This window comes from Panthera pardus, unplaced genomic scaffold, assembly GCF_024362965.1.
Source record: "Panthera pardus isolate Hobbes unplaced genomic scaffold, ASM2436296v1 HiC_scaffold_2, whole genome shotgun sequence".
In the NCBI taxonomy this organism is placed as follows: domain Eukaryota; kingdom Metazoa; phylum Chordata; class Mammalia; order Carnivora; family Felidae; genus Panthera; species Panthera pardus.
Window position 1 is genome coordinate 124277755 of NW_026526765.1, and position 22851 is coordinate 124300605.

Consider the following 22851-nt stretch of genomic DNA (forward strand, 5'->3'; position numbering starts at 1 on the left):
GTTTGGATTTGGGAAAGCCTAGAATTTTTCGCGCTTAACACTTTTCCTTGGATACACGCGTTTCTTTTCTAAGAAACTTAAAGGAAATTCTGAGGCTTCAGAGCCATCCATTTTAGCACATTGCTTCCTAAGATCGCTCAAAAAACCTGGTTTAGGGAGCTTGCTCGTCCTGAAGGTTGGGACTACGCTTCCCAGGAGGCATCGCGTACAAGCGTCGGGACTCTATTTCCCAGAGTTCCCGGGCTTAAGCCCCACCAGGTAGTCCTCCCTGGGAGGGGATTGGAGTCTTCGGGGCCAAGATGGCGACAGGAACGGGTAGTAAGTATGTCCGATGTTTTTGTGTGGAAGGCCTCTTAGACCCGAGAGTAGGCACCACATTTCTGTCACGCGCTTAGGGAACAGGTGCAATGATTTGCTTAAGAACCCAGGGTCTTCAAAGACCTGCGCTCGATCTTACTGTGAAGACCAACGACTAGACGCCCAGAAGCGAAGGGTCTTGTGTTTCAGGGAGGCTGCGGAGATTTGAGAGGAGCAGCTCGGCAAATCTTTGTGTGTTTGGGAGCTCTGCGGGGTGAGAGATAAAGGGGTTCTGGAGTCTTGGGTGTGCAGACGAAGAAATGCCGGTAGCCGTACGGAGTAGCCTGATCTCCAAAAGCCATTCGTTTTCTGACCAACGTTTTTGAGGCCCGTACTCTATCTCCCACAGAAACAGGGTACTTGAACTGTTAGTTTTTTTCGGCCACTAGGGAAACTGCGTTTTCTGCGTCTCAGCCATTTTCCTCTGTTGGATACACTGAAAAGGTCTTTTAGGCCCGACAGCTACTTGGGGGAGGAGGTACTGAGAGAAGTAAACAAGTTTATGCTAAGGAGGAGGCAGGGCACTAGGCTCGGGGTGGAGGAGCGGGTGGCCGCTCGGAATCCTGGGAAGAAGCCTTTGCGTTCAAATTTGAATAAAATAATGTTAAAACTGGGCCTCTCCGGGAAGTGCCTTATTTTACTCTGACCTTCCCCCTTACATTTTTAGAATAAAACGGTAGCCATGTCATTTGAAGAAGTAAAAGTTTTGCCAGATATTCAGTGCAATTCGCATGGAATTGCCAATCGTTCGGTGGTATTTTCTTAGGTGAAAATCAATATTCGGTGATAGCAACACATTTTGTTCTTAGAATCCGGGATGTTTTGCATTAGGCTTTTAGTCCTTACTTTGGGCCTTAGAACTAGTGTCTGGGTGGCTTGTTCTCTAAGACTTTTCTCCTTTTAGAACACAAGCTGCTGAGTACTGGCCCTACAGAGCCATGGTCCATCCGAGAGAAGCTCTGTTTAGCCTCTTCGGTTATGAGGAGTGGAGATCAAAATTGGTAAGGCATCTAAGATGGCTGCTTTCTTGGGTCTTAGAAACTGTTGGGTATTTTTTTATTACACTGGTGCAGTCTTACAGTTAATCATACTAACCTTTAAGCAGTATTTGTTTTTTAACAGCTTTATTGAGATTTAATTCAAATACCATAAAAGTAACCTAGTATATTCACAGACTTGTGTAATCATCTCCACAGACTAATTTTAGAACGTTTTCATTACTCTTAAAAGCAGTCTCTTATCCCTTCCTTAAGCTGCCACTTGACAGTCTCCTCTCCACCTCCCACACACACCCTCAGGCAAATACCACGTCTGCTTCCTGTCTCTCTAGATGGCCTATTCTGGAGATTTCATATAAATGAAATTTGAGGAATAGCAGAACTATGTTTTAAAAGGGCCCCATTTTAGGGCGCCTGAGTGGCTCAGTGGGTGAAGCCTCCTACTTTGGCTCAGGTTATGATCTCAGGGTTCGTGAGTTAGAGCCCCACGTGGGGTTCTGGGCTGAGAGCTCAGAGCTTGGAGCCCGCTTCAGATTTTTTGTCTCCCTCTGTTTGCCCCTCTGCTGCTTGCACGCTGTCTCTCGCATTGTCTCACAAGTAAGTAAACATTTAAAAAAATTTTAAAATCTCCCTCTGTTTGCCCCTCTGCTGCTTGCACGCTGTCTCTCGCATTGTCTCACAAGTAAGTAAACATTTAAAAAAATTTTAAAAATAAAAGGGCCCCATCGTCTTTATATTCCCTCAGGCAATGAATTTTCTTTGTATACTTGACAACACTTACTGTGTGTCATGCTAGTGGGTATGAAATGGTATCTCATTGTGGTTTTGATTTGTATATCCCTGATAATTAATGTTGTTGAGCATCTTTTCAGGTGCTTATTGGTCATTTGTCTGTCTTTGGGAAAATGTCTGCTCAGATCCTTTGGATTATCTATATTTTTATTATTGAGCTTTAAGAATTCTGTAAATATTCTGGACACAAATTGCTTGTCAGATAATTTGCAAATTTTTCTTTTGTGTGTTGTCTTTTCATTTTTTTTTTGATTGGTTTAATTTATGGCACAAAAGTTTTTAATTTTGATGTGTCCAATTTATTTTTTCTTGTGTTGCTTATGCTTTTGGTATCATAGCTAAGAGACCATTTACTTCTATGTTTTCAAAGCTAGGTTTATTTTGTTTATGTTTTTATTTAATCTCTCCCCCCATTGTGGGAGGCTCGAGCTCACAACCCTGAGATCAAGAATCGCATGCTCTTCTGACTGAGCCAGCCAGGCATCCCCAAAGCTTTATAGTTTTAGCTCTCTATATATGGGTCTGTGATCCATTTTGAGTAATCTTTCTGTAGGTTGTAAGACGGGGATCTCTTTTACATGTAGATTTGCAGTTGTCTCAGTCTCCAGTCTTTGTTAAAAAGACTGTTCTTTCCCTATTGAAATTGTCTTGGCACTCACTATTTCTTTTTAGAGACCAGAAACTAAGGACTCTGGTTTCCAATCTTTTTTTTTTTTTTTTTTTTTTACTTCTAGGACGTACCCGTTTTTATTTTTAACATTTGCTTGTTTTTCCTCAGAATCAAAAGACACCTTTTACTTGTCTTAAGCCTGTTAATTATTTAATAAACAAATTTGTGTTTTGTGGCACATCTCTACTATTTTAATTGTTCAAATGAGTCTACAGAGGCACCATTACTGGTTACACGTAACATTTCTGCAGCTTTATATATTTTCCAAATGACTTAAAATTTTTTTTTAATGTTTATTTATATTTGAGAGAGAGCATGAGCAGGGGAGGGGCAGAGAGAGAGGAAGGAAGACACAGAATCCAAAGCAGGCTCCGAGCTGTCAGCACAGAACCTGATGTGGGGCTCGAACCCATGAACTGTGAGATCATGACCTGAGCCAAAGTTGGACACTTAACCGACTGAGCCACCCAGGTGCCCCTTCAAATAACTTTTTAAAGGTGAAATCTGGATATCCTAGGTAATAGCTGTTTTTAAACCAAATTAAATGGTAAACCCCAAGACAAAATGCATCACACTAATTTGATAAATCACAAATTAAAAATAGTATAAGAACACTTAAGTAAAACTTGGAAATTTTAAATTGCATTTCTTTTTTTGGAGGTACTAAATCATAAGTTTCCAAGCTCAGAATGGCACACAGTGTCTTCCATTGCTATACCTCATCTACCAGTGTTAGCATTTTCTTAGAGTTTCATTACTTGTGTTTCTCTGGCATTGATTTTATATACATTAGCAAATACATGTTTTTTTCTCCTTTTTTTTTTTTAATGTTTAATTTTGAAAGGGAGAGTGACAGAGCATGAGTGAGGGATGGGCAGATAGAGAGGGAGACACAGAATCTGAAGTAAGTTCCAGGCTCTGAGCTGTCAGCACGGAGCCCGACATGGGGCTGGAACCCAGGGACGGAGAGATCATGACCTGAGCCGAAGTCAGACACTTAAACTGACTGAGCCATCCAAGCACCCCTCTCCTCCTACTTTGTAAACACAAATGGTTTTATGCTATATATACTGTTCTTTACCTTGCTGTTGCTTGTCTTTTTTTCTGTAACTTAGTGTATGTGAAGCTCTGTCTCGTTCTGTTTTTTAAGTGTCTGTGTAGTATGGTGATAAAGGTAACTGTAATTTATTTACCTGGTATTCTATTGATGGACATTTCATAATACAAATATGACTTTGCATATTTGTATGTAAAATAAAAATAGGATTATTGGGTCAAAGAATATATGATACAGAATTTCTTAAATATTTCAAATTGACCTATTCCAATTGTTTCGATTTATATTCCCGTTGGTAATATATCACAATGCTTGTTTTTTGGTTTGATCTTTCACAATATTATAAAAGGTGAGAAATGGTTCTCATATTTTTATATTTTTCATTTACTTTTATCTTATGTTGAGTGTGGTTGAATATCTTTGTGTGTTAAAGAGCTGTTTATAGTGCTTTTTTTGTAAGATGCCTTCTTCCATTTTTCTTCTTGATTATTTGTCTTTTCTCATTACTTGGGAGAGGGCTCCTTACATATTAGGGAGATTAGCCATTTGTTTGAGCTATGAGATGCATTTTTTTAAAAACCAGTGTGCCATTGTCTTTTCTTGTGGTAATATTTTTACATTAAGACTTTTAAAATACACTTAGTTTATTAATAATTTTTTTTTGACAGGTCCTGGATTTTGTGACCTATTTAGAAAGTTCTTCTCTAGTCTGAGATTATAAAATAATTCTATGATTTTTTCGAGTACTTCCATGGTTAAATTTCTTTTAATGTTAGTTTATTTATTTTGAGAGAGCACAAGAGCACGCATGAACAGGTGCGCAAGAGGAGCAAAGAGAGGGAGAGAGACACTCCCAAGCAGGGATTAACTTAGTCCTTAACTGATGCTTAATTGACAGCCACCCAGGTGCCCCTAGTTAAAATTTTTTTTAACATTTAAATCTTTGGTTCATTTGGGGCTTTTCTTGGTACAAGGTGTAAATTATGTATCGAACTTCATTTTTTGTTGATAGCTATCCATATAACAATATCATAATAGCAATATTATAAAGGAAAAGAGCTGTGTGATACCATTATCTCAACACAAATTGAAAAAAAACTTTTCTTTTTAAAGTTATGTAGTTTTTTAACCATATAGTGTGGAGAATAAGATAGGATATCCATGTATCCAGTACCTGGATTTAATAAATCTTAATAGTTTGTCATATTTTCTTCACATCCTTTTAAAGAAATAAACATAGACACAATTAAAGCCTCTTTACATACCACTGTGATCCCATTCTAGTCTTGTTTTTATTTCTGCCTGTCTTTTTATCTACAACTTTTTAAAAGATTGCTTGATTACATGATAGCCGAAATTTGTCTCATTTTTCACTTAATATTATGTAGTACATATGTTTCTTTTTGCTACATACATTTTATAATTATTTTTATGGTCTATTTTAATGTTTTGTTGAGGTGAAATGCCATAAGTTAAATCCCTTGCAGGCATTTAGGAAAAACTTAACTGTTGTTCTGATCAAGTCCACATCATGCTTTCTTCTTGGTAGTTGCTTTTTTGTTGGATTATTACTATTTTTTTAAAGTTTATTTTGAGAGAGACAGAGTGCGAGTGGGGGAGGGGCAGAGAGGGGGGCCTCTACTGCACTCTACTAGTACAGAGCCTGACATGGGGCTCCAACTCATGGTACTCTGAGAACATGACCTAAGCTGAAACTAAGAGTCAGAACCACCCAGGCACCCCTGTTAGGTTATTTTTTTATATTACATTCCTATGAGTTGTATTAATGGATCTAAAGATAACTTTTTTATTAAAAAAAATTTTTTTTTAAGTTTATTCATTTTGACAGAGTGGAAGTGGGGAAGGGCCAAAGAGAAATCCCAAGCAGGCTCCTTACTGTCAGAGCCTGATGCGGGGCTCAAACTCACAAACTGTGGGATCATGACCTGAGCTGAAGTTGTATGTACGCTAACCGATTGAGCCACCCATGCACCCTATAAGATAACTTTTTAGTCTGAAATATATTACAAACTGATTTTCAAAAGGAAGATCTCTTTAAAAGAGCCAAAATCAACATGAAAATACTTTCTCAAATGAACAGAAATGATGATGTACTAGACTAATACCTTCACTTCAGCCAGGAAATGTATCACCTGGGAGAACAGTTTCACAATGATTCTTTACCTCTAAATGATTTTAAAGTAGTTGTGTCATTTTCCATAGTCACATATTCTAGAATACTTTCTGGTGGCAATTTATTTATTCTAAATTTTGTACTCCAAACCTTGAACTATTAGCATAGCTTCCCCTCAACCCCCACCCCCGCCCTTTTTTTTTTTTTCTATTTAGTGTGTAATAGGCTTTTCTCATTTTGTGTAGGGTATCAGTTAGCAGAGCAATCAAGCCCTTTGCAGAACCTGGCCGCCCTCCAGACTGGTTCTCTCAAAAAGTAAGTTCCCAAGCAAGTGCTCTTTTATTTTTTATTTATTTATTTTTTCCTGTGAGTTTTTTTGTTTTTGTTTTTGTTTTTTTACTTTATGTTTTTTGATTTACATTCAAGTCAGCATATAGCGCAAAAATGATTTCAGGAGTAGATTCCTTAATGCCCCTTACCCATTTAGCCCATCTCCCCCTCACAACCCCTCCAGTAACCCTCTGTTTGTTCTCCATATTTAAGAATCTCTTATGTTTTGTTCCCCTCCCTGTTTTTATATTATTTTTGTTTCCCTTCTCTTATGGTCATCTGTTTTGTCCATTAAAGTTCTCATATGAGTGAAGTCCTATGATATTTGTCTTTCTCTGACTAATTTCACTTAGCATAATACCCTCTAGTTCCATCCATGTAGGTGCAAATGGCAAGTGCTCTTTTAGAGCAGTCTTAGAGACGTGAAATGCATTCCCTTCCAGGCCTTGCTCTTTAATCACAAGTCTTTTATACCACAAAGAGAGAAGAGTTGAGAATACTGTTTCCTTTTTTCCCCACTGTTAGCCAGTCTACCCATGTATGTTCATATTATAAACTTTTCCTGTTGTGTAACTAACAGGTAAGGAGGGTCCAAGCTTGAGAGTTAGAAAGATCTGAGTTTACTATGACGTCACTTAGACTCTTTAGACCATGATTCTCAGTTGTCTCATTTGTAAAATAGAGATAAAAGGTACTTCAGGATTCTTGTAAAGATTTAGTTGAGGCAATACCAGTAAAGCGTATAGCGCAATACCTTGCATGTGGTAACTACTCAGTAGATATTAACTATACATATTGGCTATTGAGTTGCTTTTCCTTGCATATATAAATTCTAGGTTAGAAGACTCCTGTTCTATGTCCTGGCACTAAGTATTTTGAACTGATTTGACTGCAAAGTATTTGCCCTTCTAGAGACCACTCATATCTTACATATAGCTCTTCTTTGCAAGCCTTAGTTTGAGATGTTGAAACTTTGAAAGATCATTCCTTTCCAGGCTTGTTCATCATATTTTTACTTTTTTTTCATAGCATTGTGCTTCCCAGTACTCAGAGCTTCTAGAGACCACTGAGACCCCAAAGTGAGTACAAAACCAGGTGTTCAAGCCACATCTCTTTAGTGGAGAATGTTTACTGAGGAATCCTGTCAGTTTTATATTATTTATAATATGTAAATATAATATATTTATATATATAAATAAATATACTTAAATATATATAAATTTATAATATATGATTATAATATATAAATAATATTTTTATATTATTAATATTACTGGGTGATAAAAATAGAGCAGAAGTTATTTATGGTTAGATGGTGGAGAGGCTCAAAGCAAGTGGGAGTGGGAACAAATGTTCTTTTATGCAAATGTGCATTTTTGTTTTAAAATTTTCTACAGGCGGAAAAGGGGTGAAAAGGGCGAAGTGGTAGAAACTGTTGAAGATGTCATTGTTCGGAAATTGACTGCTGAACGAGTTGAGGAACTAAAGAAAGTGATAAAGGAAACCCAAGAAAAATATAGGTACTTAGCAGAGGGAATGCCAAATGGTTGGGAGAGACCAAAGGGGCTGACTTGTGATACCAGTCAGAATTTTTTAAATAGTAGATTAAAAGACCCAGTTAACTCATTTCTCTTTATTTCTAGACGGCTGAAAAGAGATGCAGAACTAATTCAAGCTGGGCACATGGACAGCAGACTGGATGAGCTTTGCAATGACATTGTGATGTGGGTTATATTATATTGTTCTTCCTTCTGTATACCTTCCTCTGTTTTTACCCCTTTTCTCCTCAAGTATTCTGGCTTATCTCCTCCATCTGCCATCCCTTTAGTCTTGAGTGATTCTGGAAGGGAAAAGCTGCCCCATGGCCTGGTAGCTGGGAGGGGAGAATGAGTTGTAGACAATAATGTGGAATATTTCAGTGTGAAGATACAACTTAATTTTAACTTAAAAGTGGCTTTAGTTTGCCTGAATGAAGAGCTGGTAGTTTGGCAGTACACTAAAAATTTCCTGTTTTGCTGAGAAGTATTCCTTTTTAGGCCTTTCCTCCATAGAGTGCTAGCCTGGCAGAAATTTCTTTGTGAGGGTGTTATGACCTGTGGAGGAGTTAGAGCTGGCTAGGATCTTACCCTTACTTCCCGCTTTAGGAAAAAGAAATTGGAGGAAGAGGAGGCTGAAGTAAAGAGGAAGGCTACAGATGCTGCATATCAAGGTAAATGGAACCTCCTGACTCCCTTCAGCAGTTAACTATATATACAGTACTGCATGTTAATAACAGTTGAAGACTATATTGTAACACAGAATCCACTAATTCCATTTTATTTGTGCACTTATCTATGTCCTCTTCTTTTTTACCGCAATAAAAACATCCCTTTATATCCAGGAAGAAACTCTTGGAAAATGAGCTCTGCTCTGTTCTCACTAGACTTAGGGTCCTTTTAGGACGCGAAGGCTTGATAATATAGATGTTGAATATAATTAAGTTTTTAGGAAGCAAAGCTCTATAAGAAGATTAAGAATAGCCCAGTCATTGGATAAGAACATAAGCATTTGTAGCTCTAGCTCTGATCCAGTGAGGTCTTTTCTCTTATTAAAAACAAAATCGTAATAATAAGTTGTTGAAGAGGATATTGAAGGATGTTTAAGCCACTTTCCTATTCCAAGAACCTATGAGATAGTTCAGTGGGTTTGCTTAGGGTGAGAATTATGCTTAGGAAAAATGAGTCTTAAAAAGTTGCTTGTCTCATGGTGACTGGCTGGCTCAGTTGGGAGAGCATTTGACATTTGATCTCAGGGCCGTGAGTTTGAGCCCCATGTTGGGTGTAGAGATTACTTAAATAAACTTTTAAAAAAGAGGTGTCTGTCTCCCACAAGTAGCATACCGCTTTAATTAGGCAACGTCCCTATTTGTCTTTTATGTAATAGCAGAGTAGTGACCAGTTTCGTTTATTTAATCTTGAAAACTTAAAAATTGTTGCTTTTTATGTTTTAGCTCGTCAAGCAGTAAAGACACCCCCTCGGAGATTACCCACTGTGATGGTCCGCTCTCCTATAGATTCTGCCTCCCCAGGAGGTGATTATCCACTTGGAGACTTGACCACAACCACTATGGAAGAGGCCACCTCTGGAGTGAGTATATTTTCATCTGCAGGAATTGATCAGCAAAGGGGCAATAAGCCAGCAGAGAGCTGAGTGATGAGGAAACCACTTTTGGCCTAGAGGCAATTTCCTCTCTTGGTCTGAAGGCCAAAGACTTAATTTACCATGTTCTGTGCTCTTAAGATAAGGATGGACCTAAAAATGTTGAGCCTTTTGACCTCTGGAGAGATAGGTAAAATAAGAAGTTGTTTGTAAGTAAACTAGTTTTTTAAAATTTCTGCTGAAATGAGGGATAGTGTTCTTATAAATACAATATTGGTAGTGGTTAAGGAGTTTGTAAAAGGCAGGTTGGGTGGAATGTTTGGGTCACTGTGAGTTTGGGTGGAACAGAGAAACCTGGAAGAAACATATGGCTGAGAGCAGGAGGGGTAGAGGGTTCTGGGCAGTTACACTCAGGACTAATAAAGTAATAGTTAGACACACTAACCCATCCAGATTAGTAGGGAACCTTCCAGAGTATGAGAAGTCAGATAAAGGTTCTCTGTTGTCTCTTAGGTAACCCCTGGGACTTTGCCGAGTACCCCAGTCACCTCGTTTCCTGGGATTCCTGACACCCTTCCTCCAGGCTCTGCACCCTTAGAAGCCCCCATGACCCCAGTAACAGATGATTCACCCCAGAAAAAGATGCTTGGACAGAAAGCAACTCCACCCCCCTCCCCTCTGCTGTCAGAGCTCTTGAAGAAGGGCAGCCTCCTGCCTACTAGCCCCAGACTGGTATGGAGACTTCTGTGGGTGTTTGAGAGCTGTGGTGATTTAGTACTTTGGAAGGGAGTGCCTGGGACCTAAAATATGACATGGAAAAAAAAAAGTTCAAAAGAGAAAGAGATCTCCTAATTAAATGTTAACTTAAAAACAGAAACAAAAAACCAATAAGTTGATAGTATCCTCGGGTCCTGAGTTATCTGAAACCACATCTGTTTTGGTTCTCTTCTACAGAGAACTCTTGTCAAATAAGTTTTAAAAAGTAGAGCTTCCCTTGTGTCTGAAATTATTCTCTGTGGATATTAACTTCATGAAGTTTGGTCAACTGCTGAAGCTTTTTTGGGAAGTGGTAGTAAAGGAAAGCTTGAGTGTATCCTTCACCTCTGTTCTTCCCTAATAGGTCAATGAGAGTGAAATGGCTGTGGCTTCTGGCCACTTGAACAGTACAGGTGTCCTCCTGGAGGTAGGCGGGGTTCTTCCCATGATACATGGTGGGGAGATGCAGCAAACACCCAACACTGTTGCAGCCTCCCCTGCTGCCTCAGGTAAGTCAATACTTTTCCATTATCTACTTTACTTCAAAGATGTTAATCTTAGTATTGACTATCTTTGGTTTCTAGCCTCTGATAATAAGCAACTGTCAATCCTAGATGTAAAGCCCAACTTTTTTTGGAGCTACCTTACCTATTAAACCACATAGTGCCCCAGATTGTAAATCCATTCTGTCTTCAAAATAGTAATATCTCTGGATGACCACAGCATAGATAATGATGAGAAGAATAGTGAAGTTAGTAGTGAAGCTGCTTCTCTGGGGCTTGCAAAATTATGGAAAGGCGCTAGAGATATCTGAGGCTGTAGTATAGGGGATCAAGATTTGGAGCCAGAGAACTGGACTTGAGTCTCAGGCTTCCTACATTACTGATTTTGTGACCTTGGTGAGATGACTTAACTCTTGAGCTCCAGTTTGCTTTTTTATTAATTGCAGCATAATGTACTTTACAAGAATGTTGAGAGAATTGAGTGAGATAGAAAAAGTAAAGCAAAGAGAAAAGCTTTACAAAATATCAAACCTCAGTTATTGATATTTGAATGGTGTTGAACTTGGGTGGTTTACAGCATGCTTAACTGCAGCAGAAGTGACAGATTTATTCATACCAGTTTTTCGTGGTTTTGTTGTTATTGTTTGATTTTCTTCCAGTGAAAAATTTCTACCCGTTTTTCATACACACTGTGTGTTCTAGTATTTTGGTTTATTCCTAACTTGGAAGAAGATCTTTATTAGAAAGGTTGGAAAAAGTAAGGAAATAGATAATGAGCTTACTTAAAAAAAAAGAAGAGTTCCTTTCATCCTTTGAGACTAAAACTTTTCTTGGTTGAGTCTTAAAGTGGCTCTTGCTTCGTATTCATGTGCTTTCCTCTTACCTCATTTTGTGTACCTCTTTGTCTGTTAGGTGCTCCTACTCTTTCCCGGCTTTTAGAAGCTGGTCCTACACAGTTCACCACTCCTCTTGCTTCCTTCACTACTGTTGCCAGTGAACCTCCAGTTAAACTTGTGCCACCCCCTGTAGAGTCTGTGTCCCAGGCTACCATTGTCATGATGCCTGCGCTGCCAGCACCATCCTCTGCTCCGGCTGTCTCCACTCCTGAGAGTGTAGCTCCAGGTGCGTCCCTGACCCACGCCCTGAGCAGCCACTAGGTCCAAAATTTCATCTCGAGCTTCAGTTAGAGAAAGCTGACCAAGAGCATCATCTCCAATTCAGATGCTTCTGTCCTGTTCTCCATGGACATTTCTATCCTTAGAAAAACAAGAATGAAAAGATGTGGGCGGGCATTTATGTGTTGGGGGAAAGGGGCTAAGTGTACACATATGAGTAGGCTTGAGAATGTGTGTTCACCCTACTTTCTAGATAAAAGTGGGAACCAAAAAACATGGGCAGATGCAGATCTAAGGTAACTTTTTGAGCTTAAGTGTGTGGGTACTTGACATCTGTCTATAGCCTTGGTTGATGTCCAGGTGGTCACTTGGTACTAGATAAGCTTCTGAAATTCTTTTCTCTTCCTGTTATTCAGTGAGTCAGCCTGACACCTGTGTCCCCATGGAGGCTGTGGGGGATCCACATACTGTGACTGTTTCCATGGATAGCAGTGAAATCTCCATGATCATCAATTCTATCAAAGAAGAGTGTTTCCGATCAGGGGTAGCCGAGGCTCCTGGAGGATCAAAGCCTCCCAGCATAGATGGGAAGGAAGATTTAGATTTGGCTGAGAAGATGGATATTGCTGTGTCCTACACAGGTGAAGAGCTGGACTTTGAGACAGTTGGAGACATCATTGCCATCATTGAGGACAAGGTAACTATTCACAGAGCCCAAAAGAATCTCTCATGAGTCCTACATAGGCTTCTCTCCTCAGCCTCTCCTTGCTTCTTGTAGGTACATAAACATTTTTCCTGCTTCTGCCCATCTCCATCTCCATAGTCCCAAGCCCTTTGGTGCTCACTTTAGTCCTCTCACAGCCATCCCTGTGTTACTGGTTTGCATAGGACAGGTGCCTGCCCATTGGTTGCATCTGCTACATGGAGAAGATGGAGAGACAAGCTATAGATTGAGGTCATTTCATTTGGTGCTAACAGAATTGAGGGACTTGGGCTTCTTTCTTTGACTTCAACAGTGTATGTATTATGGGACAGGTAGATGATCATCCTGAAGTGCTGGATGTGGCAGCAGTAGAAGCAGCACTGTCATTCTGTGAAGAGAATGATGATCCCCAGTCCCTGCCTGGCCCCTGGGAGCACCCTATCCAGCAGGAGCGGGACAAGCCAGTATCTCTCCCTGCACCGGAGATGACAGTCAAGCAAGAAAGGCTGGACTTTGAGGAAACCGAAAACAAAGGAATCCATGAACTGGTGGACATCAGGGAGCCCAGTGTTGAGATTAAAATGGAACCTGCAGAACCAGAGCAAGGCATCTCAGGTCCTGAAATAGTAGCTGGAGTTGTTCCAGCCACAAGTATGGAGCCACCAGAACTCAGAAGTCAGGACTTAGATGAGGAACCAAGAAACATTGCCCCAGGAGAGATTGCTGAAGCAGATGTTTCCGGTGGGAAAGGCGATGAGACTCCACTTACAACTGTGAAGACAGAGGTATTTAAAATTGGCCTGGGAGGGGCACCTGGATGGTTCAGTCGGTTAAGCAGGCAACTCTTGATTCTGGCTCAGGTCATGATTTCACTGTTCCTGGGACTGAGCCCCAGCTGTGGCTCTGGCTCTGTGCTGTCAGCAGAGCCTGCTTGGGAATCTCTGTCTCTGTCTCTGTCTCTGTCTCTCTCCCTCTCTCCCTCTCTCCCTCTCCCTCCCCCTCCCCCTCTCTCCCTCTCTCCCTCCCCCTCTCCCTCTCTCCCTCCCCCTCCCTCTCCCCCTCTCTCCCCCTCTCTCCCCCTCTCTCCCCCTCTCTCCCCCTCTCTCCCCCTCTCTCCCCTCCTTCTGCACCTCCACTTGCATGTGTGTGAGCTCTCTTTCTCTCTCAAAAATAAATAAATATTAGGGGCGCCTGGGTGTCTCAGTTGGTTAAGTGTCTAACTCTTGGTTTCAACTCAGGTCATGATCTTACAGTTCGTGATTAGAGCCCCACATCGGGCTCTGCGCTGACAGTGCAGAGCCTGCTTGGGATCCTCTCTCTCTCCCTCTCTGCCCCTCCCCTGCTCATGGCCACTCTCTCTCTTACTCACACTTTTTTTTTTTAAAGAAAAGCTTTAAAAATTTTTTTAAAAAATAAGTAAATAAAATCGACCTGGGAGAATGGAGGGTTATACTTTAGGTAAGAAGTGACTGCTTAAGGGGCGCCTGGGTGGCTCAGTTGGTTGGACGTCTGACTTTGGCTCAGGTCATGATCTCGCAGTTCATGAGTTTGAGCCCCACGTTAGGCTCTGTGCTGACAGCTCGGAGCCTGGAGCCTGCTTTAGATTCTGTGTCTCCCTCTCTCTCTGCCCCTCTCCCTCTCACGCTCTCTTTCTCTCAGAAATAAACGTTTAAAAAAAGTGATGCTTAGGCCTTTGGTTTTCCTGTTGCATTCCTGAATTGTCACATGGTTGATGTGGCCATAGTCTATAGGTGTGATCATTGCTATATATGCTTATCCTGTTCCTTGTAAGGTGACCATTAGATTCCTTTTACGTGGGTAGGACTAAGAGTTTCTTCTGTAGTCTCATCATTAAAAAATAAACTTCTGGGGGTGCCTGGGTGGCTCAGTCGGTTAAGCATGTGACTTTGGTTCAGGTCATGATCTTGCAGTTCATGTGTTTGGGCCCTGTGTCTGCTTCAGATTCTATATCTCCCTCTCTCTCTTCCCCTCCCTGCTCACTCTCTCTCTCTTGAAAAGAAATAAACATTGAAAAAATAAACTTCTGTAGCTGAAGTGATGTATCAGTATTTAGGGTATGTATTCTTTTTGGTCTTCAGGCATCCCCTGAAAGCATCTTGTCTCCATCACATGGCTCAAATCCCATTGAAGATCCTTTAGAGGCAGAGACTCAGCACAAGTTTGAAATGTCAGGTAAATAATAAGCCCAGGAAATCTGAACTCTGTAACTAACTTGAAATCCTTTGCTTAGGCTTCTTGAGGGATTGTGGGTTGTGGGCAAGTAGAGGAGGTAGAATAGGTCAGCATGGAAAGGAGAGCTGCAGGGGATTATTGTCCATAGGAAGGGGAAGGCTAAGGTGGAAAAATCTTCAGGTAGTCTTTCTCTCCTCTGCAGACTCATTGAAAGAAGAATCAGGGACTATTTTTGGAAGCCAGATAAAGGTATTTCAGACTTTTCTTTATTCCTCTTGCTGTGTGACTAGATTTCCCAATAGCACTACCTTTGTAATAAATTTCAGTGAACGTGCATCTTTTTTTCTGAGATGAGACTGGTTAAAGGAGTTGCGTGGGGAAAAGTTGCAGTGGACAGTCAGGCATACTGGCAGTACTGTGGCCACATGTGCTTCCCATCTGAAAGAATATGTGAATTTCACACAGAGCTTTCTTTTGCATATAATGCACAAAGAAACTTTGATACCTCAGAGTGATTTGAAGTAAATAGGGATGCCAGAGTCAGGGAGAACATACAAGAAATCAGATTATTACTCTATCCAAAGAAAGTTATCCAGAGTTTTCTTTTTAGAATTACTAAAGTAGTTATGAACAGTAATAAACATTTAAAGTGATGCGATGTGAGCTTGCTCCATCAGATGAGACACAAAATAAAAACTATTTTTGATAACTTTGTACCCAGGGTCAGAGTTCCTCTCAAGAGCAAGGGGAAAGAAGGAACGCCTCTTAGCTTAGTCTTAAGTAAGTAGCTTTTTTTTTCTTCCTTTTAAAAAGATCCTGGGTCTTCTTCTTTGTCCAGGTTCTAAATTAAACTTGATCAGTTAGTGTAAGTAGATGGTAGTATAAGTGATAGAGAGCTCAGTCAGGAAACAGTGTGAGGCCATTTTCTAGAACTGATCTAACCCAAAAGATCATGTTTAATGACACTTTGCTGGATAGCTTTGCTTGCATTTGTTGACCGGAGCACACTGTGTCTAAGGATGCCCCAGGTGAGGATGAGGAAGAAGATGGAGTCAGTGAAGCGGCCAGCCTCGAGGAGGCTAAGGAAGAAGATCAAGGAGAAGGCTATTTGTCAGAAATGGATAATGAACCCCCTGTGAGCGAGAGTGATGATGGCTTTAGCATACACAATGCTACGCTGCAGTCCCATACACTGGCAGACTCCATCCCCAGCAGCCCTGCTTCTTCACAGTTGTGAGTATCTGAGATTCTTCTTTGAGGTCAAGATAGTGGAGGTGAGAAGTGGGAGAGTTTTACTTTTTCATCTTCTCTTTCTTGGTCGGAACTAATAGTTGACAAGAAATCATGAGGATTTTTTTTTTTTTGACTTATGCTTAATGGGACTCTCTTCTTTTATTTCAGCTCTGTCTGTAGTGAGGATCAAGAAGCTATTCAGGCACAGAAAATCTGGAAGAAAGCTATCATGCTTGTATGGAGAGCTGCAGCTAATCATAGGTGAGTGAGCTTTACCAGTCAGTAGGAACATTTTCTCCTATTCCTCCTGCATGTTTGTGACTAGAGAAGAGTCTGAGTAGGTTTATATGAGATTGGTGGCATTGGCTCTTACAACCTTTAGCTACTTAAATCATGTCCCCTCACCTGCTTCTGAAGGATAAGTAAGTAATTGCACCTTACTCTTTTTGGACAGATATGCCAATGTCTTCCTGCAGCCTGTTACAGATGATATAGCACCTGGCTACCATAGCATTGTACAGAGGTAAGCCATGATCCATTCAGCATACTGACTTGCCTGAATTGTAAATTGTTTAGTCTCAGTGGATTTTTGCTTTAGACAGTAAGTTTAAAGCAAATGTTTTTGATGTAAGTAAAGGTAACCAGGTGGTAAGCTAATCATTTCAGTGGCTGGATCACCAAAGATAGTCTAAAAGAACCCCCTTTATTACCTTTCCCAGCCAATACTTACTGTATAGATTAACTTTGGTTTTTGGATTAAGTGCATATTTTGGGGTGAGGGGGTTAGTATTTGAGTCCTGGCAGCTAAGACTAAGGGTATATATGAGCCATTTGGGTCCTCTTCTCCTCCATTTACCTGTTTTTTGTTGTTTTTTTTTTTTAGGCCTATGGATTTGTCAACTATTAAGAAAAACATTGAAAATGGACTGATTCGCAGCACAGCTGAATTTCAGCGTGACATTATGCTGATGTTCCAGAATGCTGTAATGTATAATAGCTCGGACCATGATGTCTATCATATGGCAGTAGAAATGCAGCGAGATGTCTTAGAGCAGATCCAGGTACTTTGAGGATCTTTAGCATTTTAGCAAGGATGAAATGAAAATATTCAGGTGAAGGGTTGATACTGATGTCAAGAAAGGGTGCTGTGGCTTTTACATAGAATATTCATCAGGGACACAATTAGGAACATAAAATTTTATTCTTGCTGGATTCATGTTGGTTTTCTCATGTTGGCTTGGTAAAAGAGTTATGAGAATATTCTCCCTTGGGCAAATAATTTCAGTTTCCTGAAGTTTTTAAATAATTCATTTATAAAATGGTAAACACCTTTTTAAAAATTATATCAAGTGTGTACATAGTAAACAGGATATAGTTTATTCTTTCCATCATAGATAATCGAATTCTATAGTAGTATTACCAGACACCCTTTGGGATATTGGGCTTCCAAGGGATGTTATCTGTCTATTGTCTGGTAAAGTAAATGCCTAATGACTTTTGGTTCAACTTTTTTTCTCTTTCTCATTCTTAAGAGATATTTATTTTGTATGATGGCCAAAAAAAAGTTATGTGTATTTAGGGGCGCCTGGGTGGCTCAGTAGGTTAAGCATCTGACTTTGGTGCAGGTCATGATCTCACAGCTTGGGAGTTCAAGCCCCGTGTCGGGCCCTGTGCTGACACCTTGGACAGAGCTTGGAGCCTGCTTCAGATTCTGTGTCTCCCTCTGTCTCTGCCCCTCCCCTACTTGTTCTTTCTCTCTCTCTCTCTCTCTCTCTCTCTCAAATATTAATATTTTAAAAAAGGTTATAGATATTTAGCATTTTTAGTTCCTTTAGCATATGTAACTAGAATTAAAACCTGAAATGCAAAACTTGTAATCAGTTGAGAAGTGTTTGAATGCTATTTGCAAAAGGGTACTACATGAAATCCTGTTTACAAGCCAGAAGTGTCTGAATTCTTCCATACTGGCTCAGATCTTGGGGCCAACCCTGTTTCTTTTCCCTGTAGCAATTCCTCGCCACACAGTTGATTATGCAGACATCTGAGTCTGGGATCAGTGCTAAAAGTCTTCGAGGGAGAGATTCTACCCGCAAACAGGATTCTTCAGAGAAGGTGAGGAGACCAAGAAGGAGCCTTGTATGCCAGTGTTCCAGTGCTAGAAGTCTGAAGCATCTAAGGAGCCTTATGTTACTACTTGCTACTTGGTAACTGCTGGGCTGCTACATTCCAGTGGTGTATAGACATGTGTACATCTTAAGATGGTGGTGGTTTGCACTTATCCAAACATTGAAGAAACCTGCTGTGACTGAAGGGCCCAGTCATACAAGAAATTGTGAGCTGAATGAGTGAATTATTAGTTTCTCTGCGTGAGTGCTTGCATGGTGGGGGAAATGACTTGCAGCAATCCGGGACCATCAGTTCCTGTTCCAGACGCATAATGGCCAGACTGCTTTTGGTTCTCTTTCCTCTTGTTCTTGAGTTTTTTTTTAATTTTGTCTTTGTGTATGTGGTGCTTGCGTCTCTGTCCTGAGGTTTGGGGTGCTTGTGGCTGAGAGTTTCTGTGGAACCTGATCAGTGTTTGTTTGTCCTCTAACAGGACAGTGTCCCCATGGGCTCTCCTGCCTTCCTTCTCTCTCTCTTTGTAAGTATTGAATGGCTGCAAGGGGTGGTGTTGCCACAAAAATTCTCAGCTCCTGCTGGGGGTGGGTGGCAGAGGGAAATCCAACATGCAGACCGTGGCACTGTCTTGAACTTCTCTTTATTCAGGTCATTAAGAAACTGTCTCTTCTGCATTTCTGTCTTTCTGCATGTGTGTGTGTGTGGGCTGGGTAGGGACTATTTATGAGTTCACTGGGCTGAAATGAGGTACTCTTTGTAAGGATCTAGGATGCATCTGCTCCTCATTTCTTGACTCCACCTTTTGCCAATTCTTTTCTTTTTTTTTTTTTTTAACGTTTATTTATTTTTGGGACAGAGAGAGACAGAGCATGAACGGGGGAGGGGCAGAGAGAGAGGGAGACACAGAATCAGAAGCATTTCCAATTCTTTTCTTACAAATAAATGATTGCTCAGAGCAGCCGCTACTAGCTGGCTTCTAAAAAGTGTTCCTCATACCAGCAGATGCCCAGCACATAATTATTTTCTTTTCCCCTAATATTAAGTTGCATGACTGATGCCTGATACACAAACACTCTATACAATTTAAGATAAGGCTCTTAGGAACGGTGACCACTACATATAGTAGTGGCTGGTAGAATTAGAGATAAACTTAGTAAAGCTAGCCCTAAATAATTATTGTTTTCCTCTGTAAATTGAACAATCCTCTGGCTCTGTGTTCGTATGGGGCATTGAGGCATGATGTAATGGAAGAACATCAGGCTAGAAAACCACATGTTCTGAAACTCACTGGATTATCCGTTGGAGCCTTGTTTTCCTCATCTGTGTGATGGAGCTCATATAACGAGGTACCTGTCCAGCCTACCTCACAGGGATGTTGTGAGGATAAAATGAGATAATAAGTATGGAACTGGCTTGAAAAAAAATTAAAGTGTTATACAAATGCAAGGTGGTATTTTTATTCTTCATGTCGCCTCAAAGGCAACTTGTGTTCATGAGCTTTTAAAATTTTAGAGTCCTTGCATGTTAAGAATGTAAAAATGGCCTAGCCCAGCAAAAGTGTTCACTGATTCATCTTGCCTACAGGCTTCATTCAGCCTGTACCACAGACGGAACACTGTAATCTCCCTTCTTTCCTATTGACCTGCAACAATGACTGTGGATCCCCAAGCAGTTGGCTGGCTGTTGCAAAGCTGGTTAATAGGATCTTTTATCTATTGAAGACAGCAAAGTATTGCACGAGAGGAAGGAGCTGGGCTGCAGGGAGAGAGCAGCAAATGGAAAGAAGCCTTCTGATTGTCCTGATCTCATGGAAAACAACTGTCAGGAGGTGCTAGGGAACTAGTGCCAGGGTCAGTCTGCAGGAAAGGCCTTTCTTATAGGGACCAACAGCTGGACAGGTATGTTAGCCAAGAATCTCACTATCCACTGCCCTTTCTGACCCTCCCACCTTTCTTTTACTCTTCCTCTTCCTTTGAACATGGTTTGGGGCCTGGGTGGGATGACTAATAGTCATTCTTTGGGACCCCAGGTGAACCCCAGTGACCTCTGTAGTGGGCAGGAGCAAGATACTCTGTCCTGCATTACCTCTCACAAACTATTGCCAGGAAGTTTTAGCCCAGTCTGTGGGAAGACAGATCTATGCCCTTCATATCCTGGATTTTTCTGCTGATTCTCTTCCTCTTTCCCCATGAAACCAAATCCCCAATATTGTTGCAACTTCTCTCTCACCTCCTCAGCGACTTGTACTCATGCTCCCTTTCTTTGTCTGCCTGTCATCTAGGATGGGGGAACCAGGGGGCGCCGCTGTGCCATTGAAGCAGATATGAAGATGAAAAAGTGAAGCTTCAGAGTACCCTCACTGAGCTGAACCTGAAGTAGAAGTAAACAAGATAGAGCTTGGGCTTGTGGGCCCAGTTCCAGAAGTGGAAGTTACAGAAGAGGAGGCATCTGGGCCATGTGACATGAGCTGGGAAAATCTCTGTCAGAGAGTTGGAGTAGCACAGTTGCCTGTTTTAGGGCAAAAATCATGGGCTGTGTTAATGTCCTAATGTGTAGCTAGCAGATTGTAGCTAGTTTGTACTGTCTTGTGAAGTGTACAGACTTTTTAAAAAAACAAAAACAGAAAAACACCTGTGAAATGTGTGTGTACACAATACACAATAAACTCTGAAAGAAAAGTCTAGTCTTTGGTGTGTTCTCTCTGTGTATGCGAATGAGAAACTTGTGGGGTTTTTTCTGCATGATAATTGTTTTATCATCTCTGGAAACGAGATTATTGCGGGGGGAGTGGTATTATAAATATGAGCTGTTCAACTGCTTGGAGAAGGTAAGTAACCAAGACTGAATTTAGAAATAATGTTTTAAAGTGTTGCATCATGCAATGAGGATAATCTTATTAAGCTTTTCTTGAATGTTTGGGAAAACAAAGTTTTCAGTGTTCTGTTCATGGCATTGCTTTTGAAGAAGATTAGAGCATGGACATAGGTCGTACTGACCTTTTTCTCAGACATCGGTTCTACCTAGTGTACTGTCTTTGCAGATGATATTTTTAGGACATTATACTATTTCCTTCCTATTTCTATATGTAGGGTTTATGTGTAGTTTAAAATTCATTGTTGGGGCGTTTGGGTGGCTCAGTCAGGTAAGCGTCTGACTGGCTTGGCTCATGATCTCGCGGTTCTTGAGTTTGAGCTCCACATCGGGCTCTGTGCTGACAGCTCAGAGCCTGGAGCCTACTTCAGGTTCTGTGTCTCCCTCTCTCTGCACCTCCCCCACTCATGCTCTGTCTCTCAAAAACTAAACTTTAAAAAATAAAAATAATAAATTCATTGTTATCTGAAGGCTAAAATTCATGTAAGAATTAACAAATTTATCATCTAAGTTTATTCTAAATTTTGTTACTTAATAACTGTGAAACAAAATAGTTATGAGCCTTATTATAAAGAAATAGGTCAATAAAAAAGAAATAGACATAGGGTATTGTCTAGAATGTAGAACCTCCTTAAGAAAGATGTGTTTAAGAAAGTTATTGGAAGTTGCAGATCTTTATGGCTTGAACTATATAGCTTGTTATGATGCTCAAGAAGTAGAAGATATGTTCCTGTGAAGTGATAGAAAAGAGTTCAGTCGATCCAGGAGTTAGAAGATTAAGTAACTGTAGTATATTCTCAAAGCAGTCTACAAACTTGCATGTGATACAAGCAGTGAGGCCCTAAAAATTGGAGAGGACTGTGGAGGAGATCCGTTAAAGGACATAGACTTTGGCTTGGCAGAGAAGGTGATGGGTGAGCTTGGCAGAGCAGATTAGATTAAAGATCAAGACACTGACCATGAGGCTATGACATTTATTCCGGAACAAAGGATGAGCTTTGAGAAAAATGGATGAAAATGGGGAAGTGGGCTTGCTTACTGAATACCAGAGAAGGAAAGAGGATTAAGTAAATAGTGTTGATGATGGGCATAAGGGAATTGGGGAGAGCAAATTATTTTGGAGATATTCAGGAAGTGATAATGAGCTTTAGGAATGTTGAGTTGAAGCAGGTGGTAGAGCACCTGAAGGGAATTGACTTTTGGATGCATGGAAAAATGAGACCAGAACACACATAAGTAAAGGTAGAGGTTTAGGAGCCATTTGAATAGGAGTCATCTGATCAAAGTTGAAACCTCAAAATACAGACATTATTTTAAGGAAGTATTCATGAGGAAGCAGAGGCCAAGCAATATAGAAGACAAGGATTTCTTGAAACTTGTAGAAGGGAGGATAAAGGGGTAAGAAAACCAAGATCGTGTAAATGAGAAGGAGGGTATTTTTAAAACTTGATATTGCAGTTCTCATTCTGAGAAGTGAGCGGTAAATATGATCTGGAGGGTGCCTCAGGTAATTTTAAAGGATGTTTTGAGGATTTAATGGTTGATAAATTTAAAATGCCTGTACACTGAGCAAAATATCCCTTGTCTTTCAAATGGATTGCCTTCCAATTGAGTTTAAGGGTGATTTGGGATAGAAGAATTCTGTTCAACTAGCTAGCTATGCTCTTGTCCTTCCTTCCTTCCTTCCTTCCTTCCTTCCTTCCTTCCTTCCTTCCTTCCTTCCTTCCTTCCTTCCTTTCTGAGTATAAGGAAACCCAAGAAAGAATTACTGGGTAATACCTTTGTTAAACTATTTTAACTGTTTGACATGGGGCTTTTTCATTTTTATTCCCAATGACAAAGATTTCCTCTCCTGTCTCCCTTCAGCTAGCTTTTATTCTTTC

At 40.5% G+C, this 22851-nt stretch overlaps 1 protein-coding gene across 3 annotated transcripts; it reads left to right on the forward strand.

Annotated features, from left to right (window-relative positions):
• Nucleotides 1–41: 41 nt before the first annotated feature.
• On the forward strand, nucleotides 42–20780 carry BRD8 (bromodomain containing 8). Of its 3 annotated transcripts, XM_019424283.2 has the most exons (22): nucleotides 52–318; nucleotides 1262–1358; nucleotides 6254–6323; nucleotides 7368–7417; nucleotides 7736–7858; nucleotides 7982–8062; nucleotides 8483–8547; nucleotides 9328–9464; nucleotides 9990–10208; nucleotides 10597–10741; nucleotides 11648–11857; nucleotides 12267–12547; nucleotides 12886–13338; nucleotides 14653–14746; nucleotides 14949–14995; nucleotides 15765–15979; nucleotides 16148–16240; nucleotides 16434–16502; nucleotides 16863–17040; nucleotides 17987–18091; nucleotides 18576–18620; nucleotides 20379–20780. In XM_019424283.2, exons 1-22 carry the CDS (start codon nucleotides 300–302, stop codon nucleotides 20436–20438), a joined length of 2856 nt encoding a protein of 951 aa, XP_019279828.1. In that variant the 5' UTR covers nucleotides 52–299; the 3' UTR covers nucleotides 20439–20780. The 3 variants fall into 3 exon arrangements, with proteins under 3 accessions (XP_019279830.1, XP_019279829.1, XP_019279828.1); XM_019424285.2 differs by lacking the exon at nucleotides 9990–10208 and having other exon boundaries at nucleotides 42–318; XM_019424284.2 differs by lacking the exon at nucleotides 18576–18620 and having other exon boundaries at nucleotides 51–318.
• Nucleotides 20781–22851: the final 2071 nt, after the last annotated feature.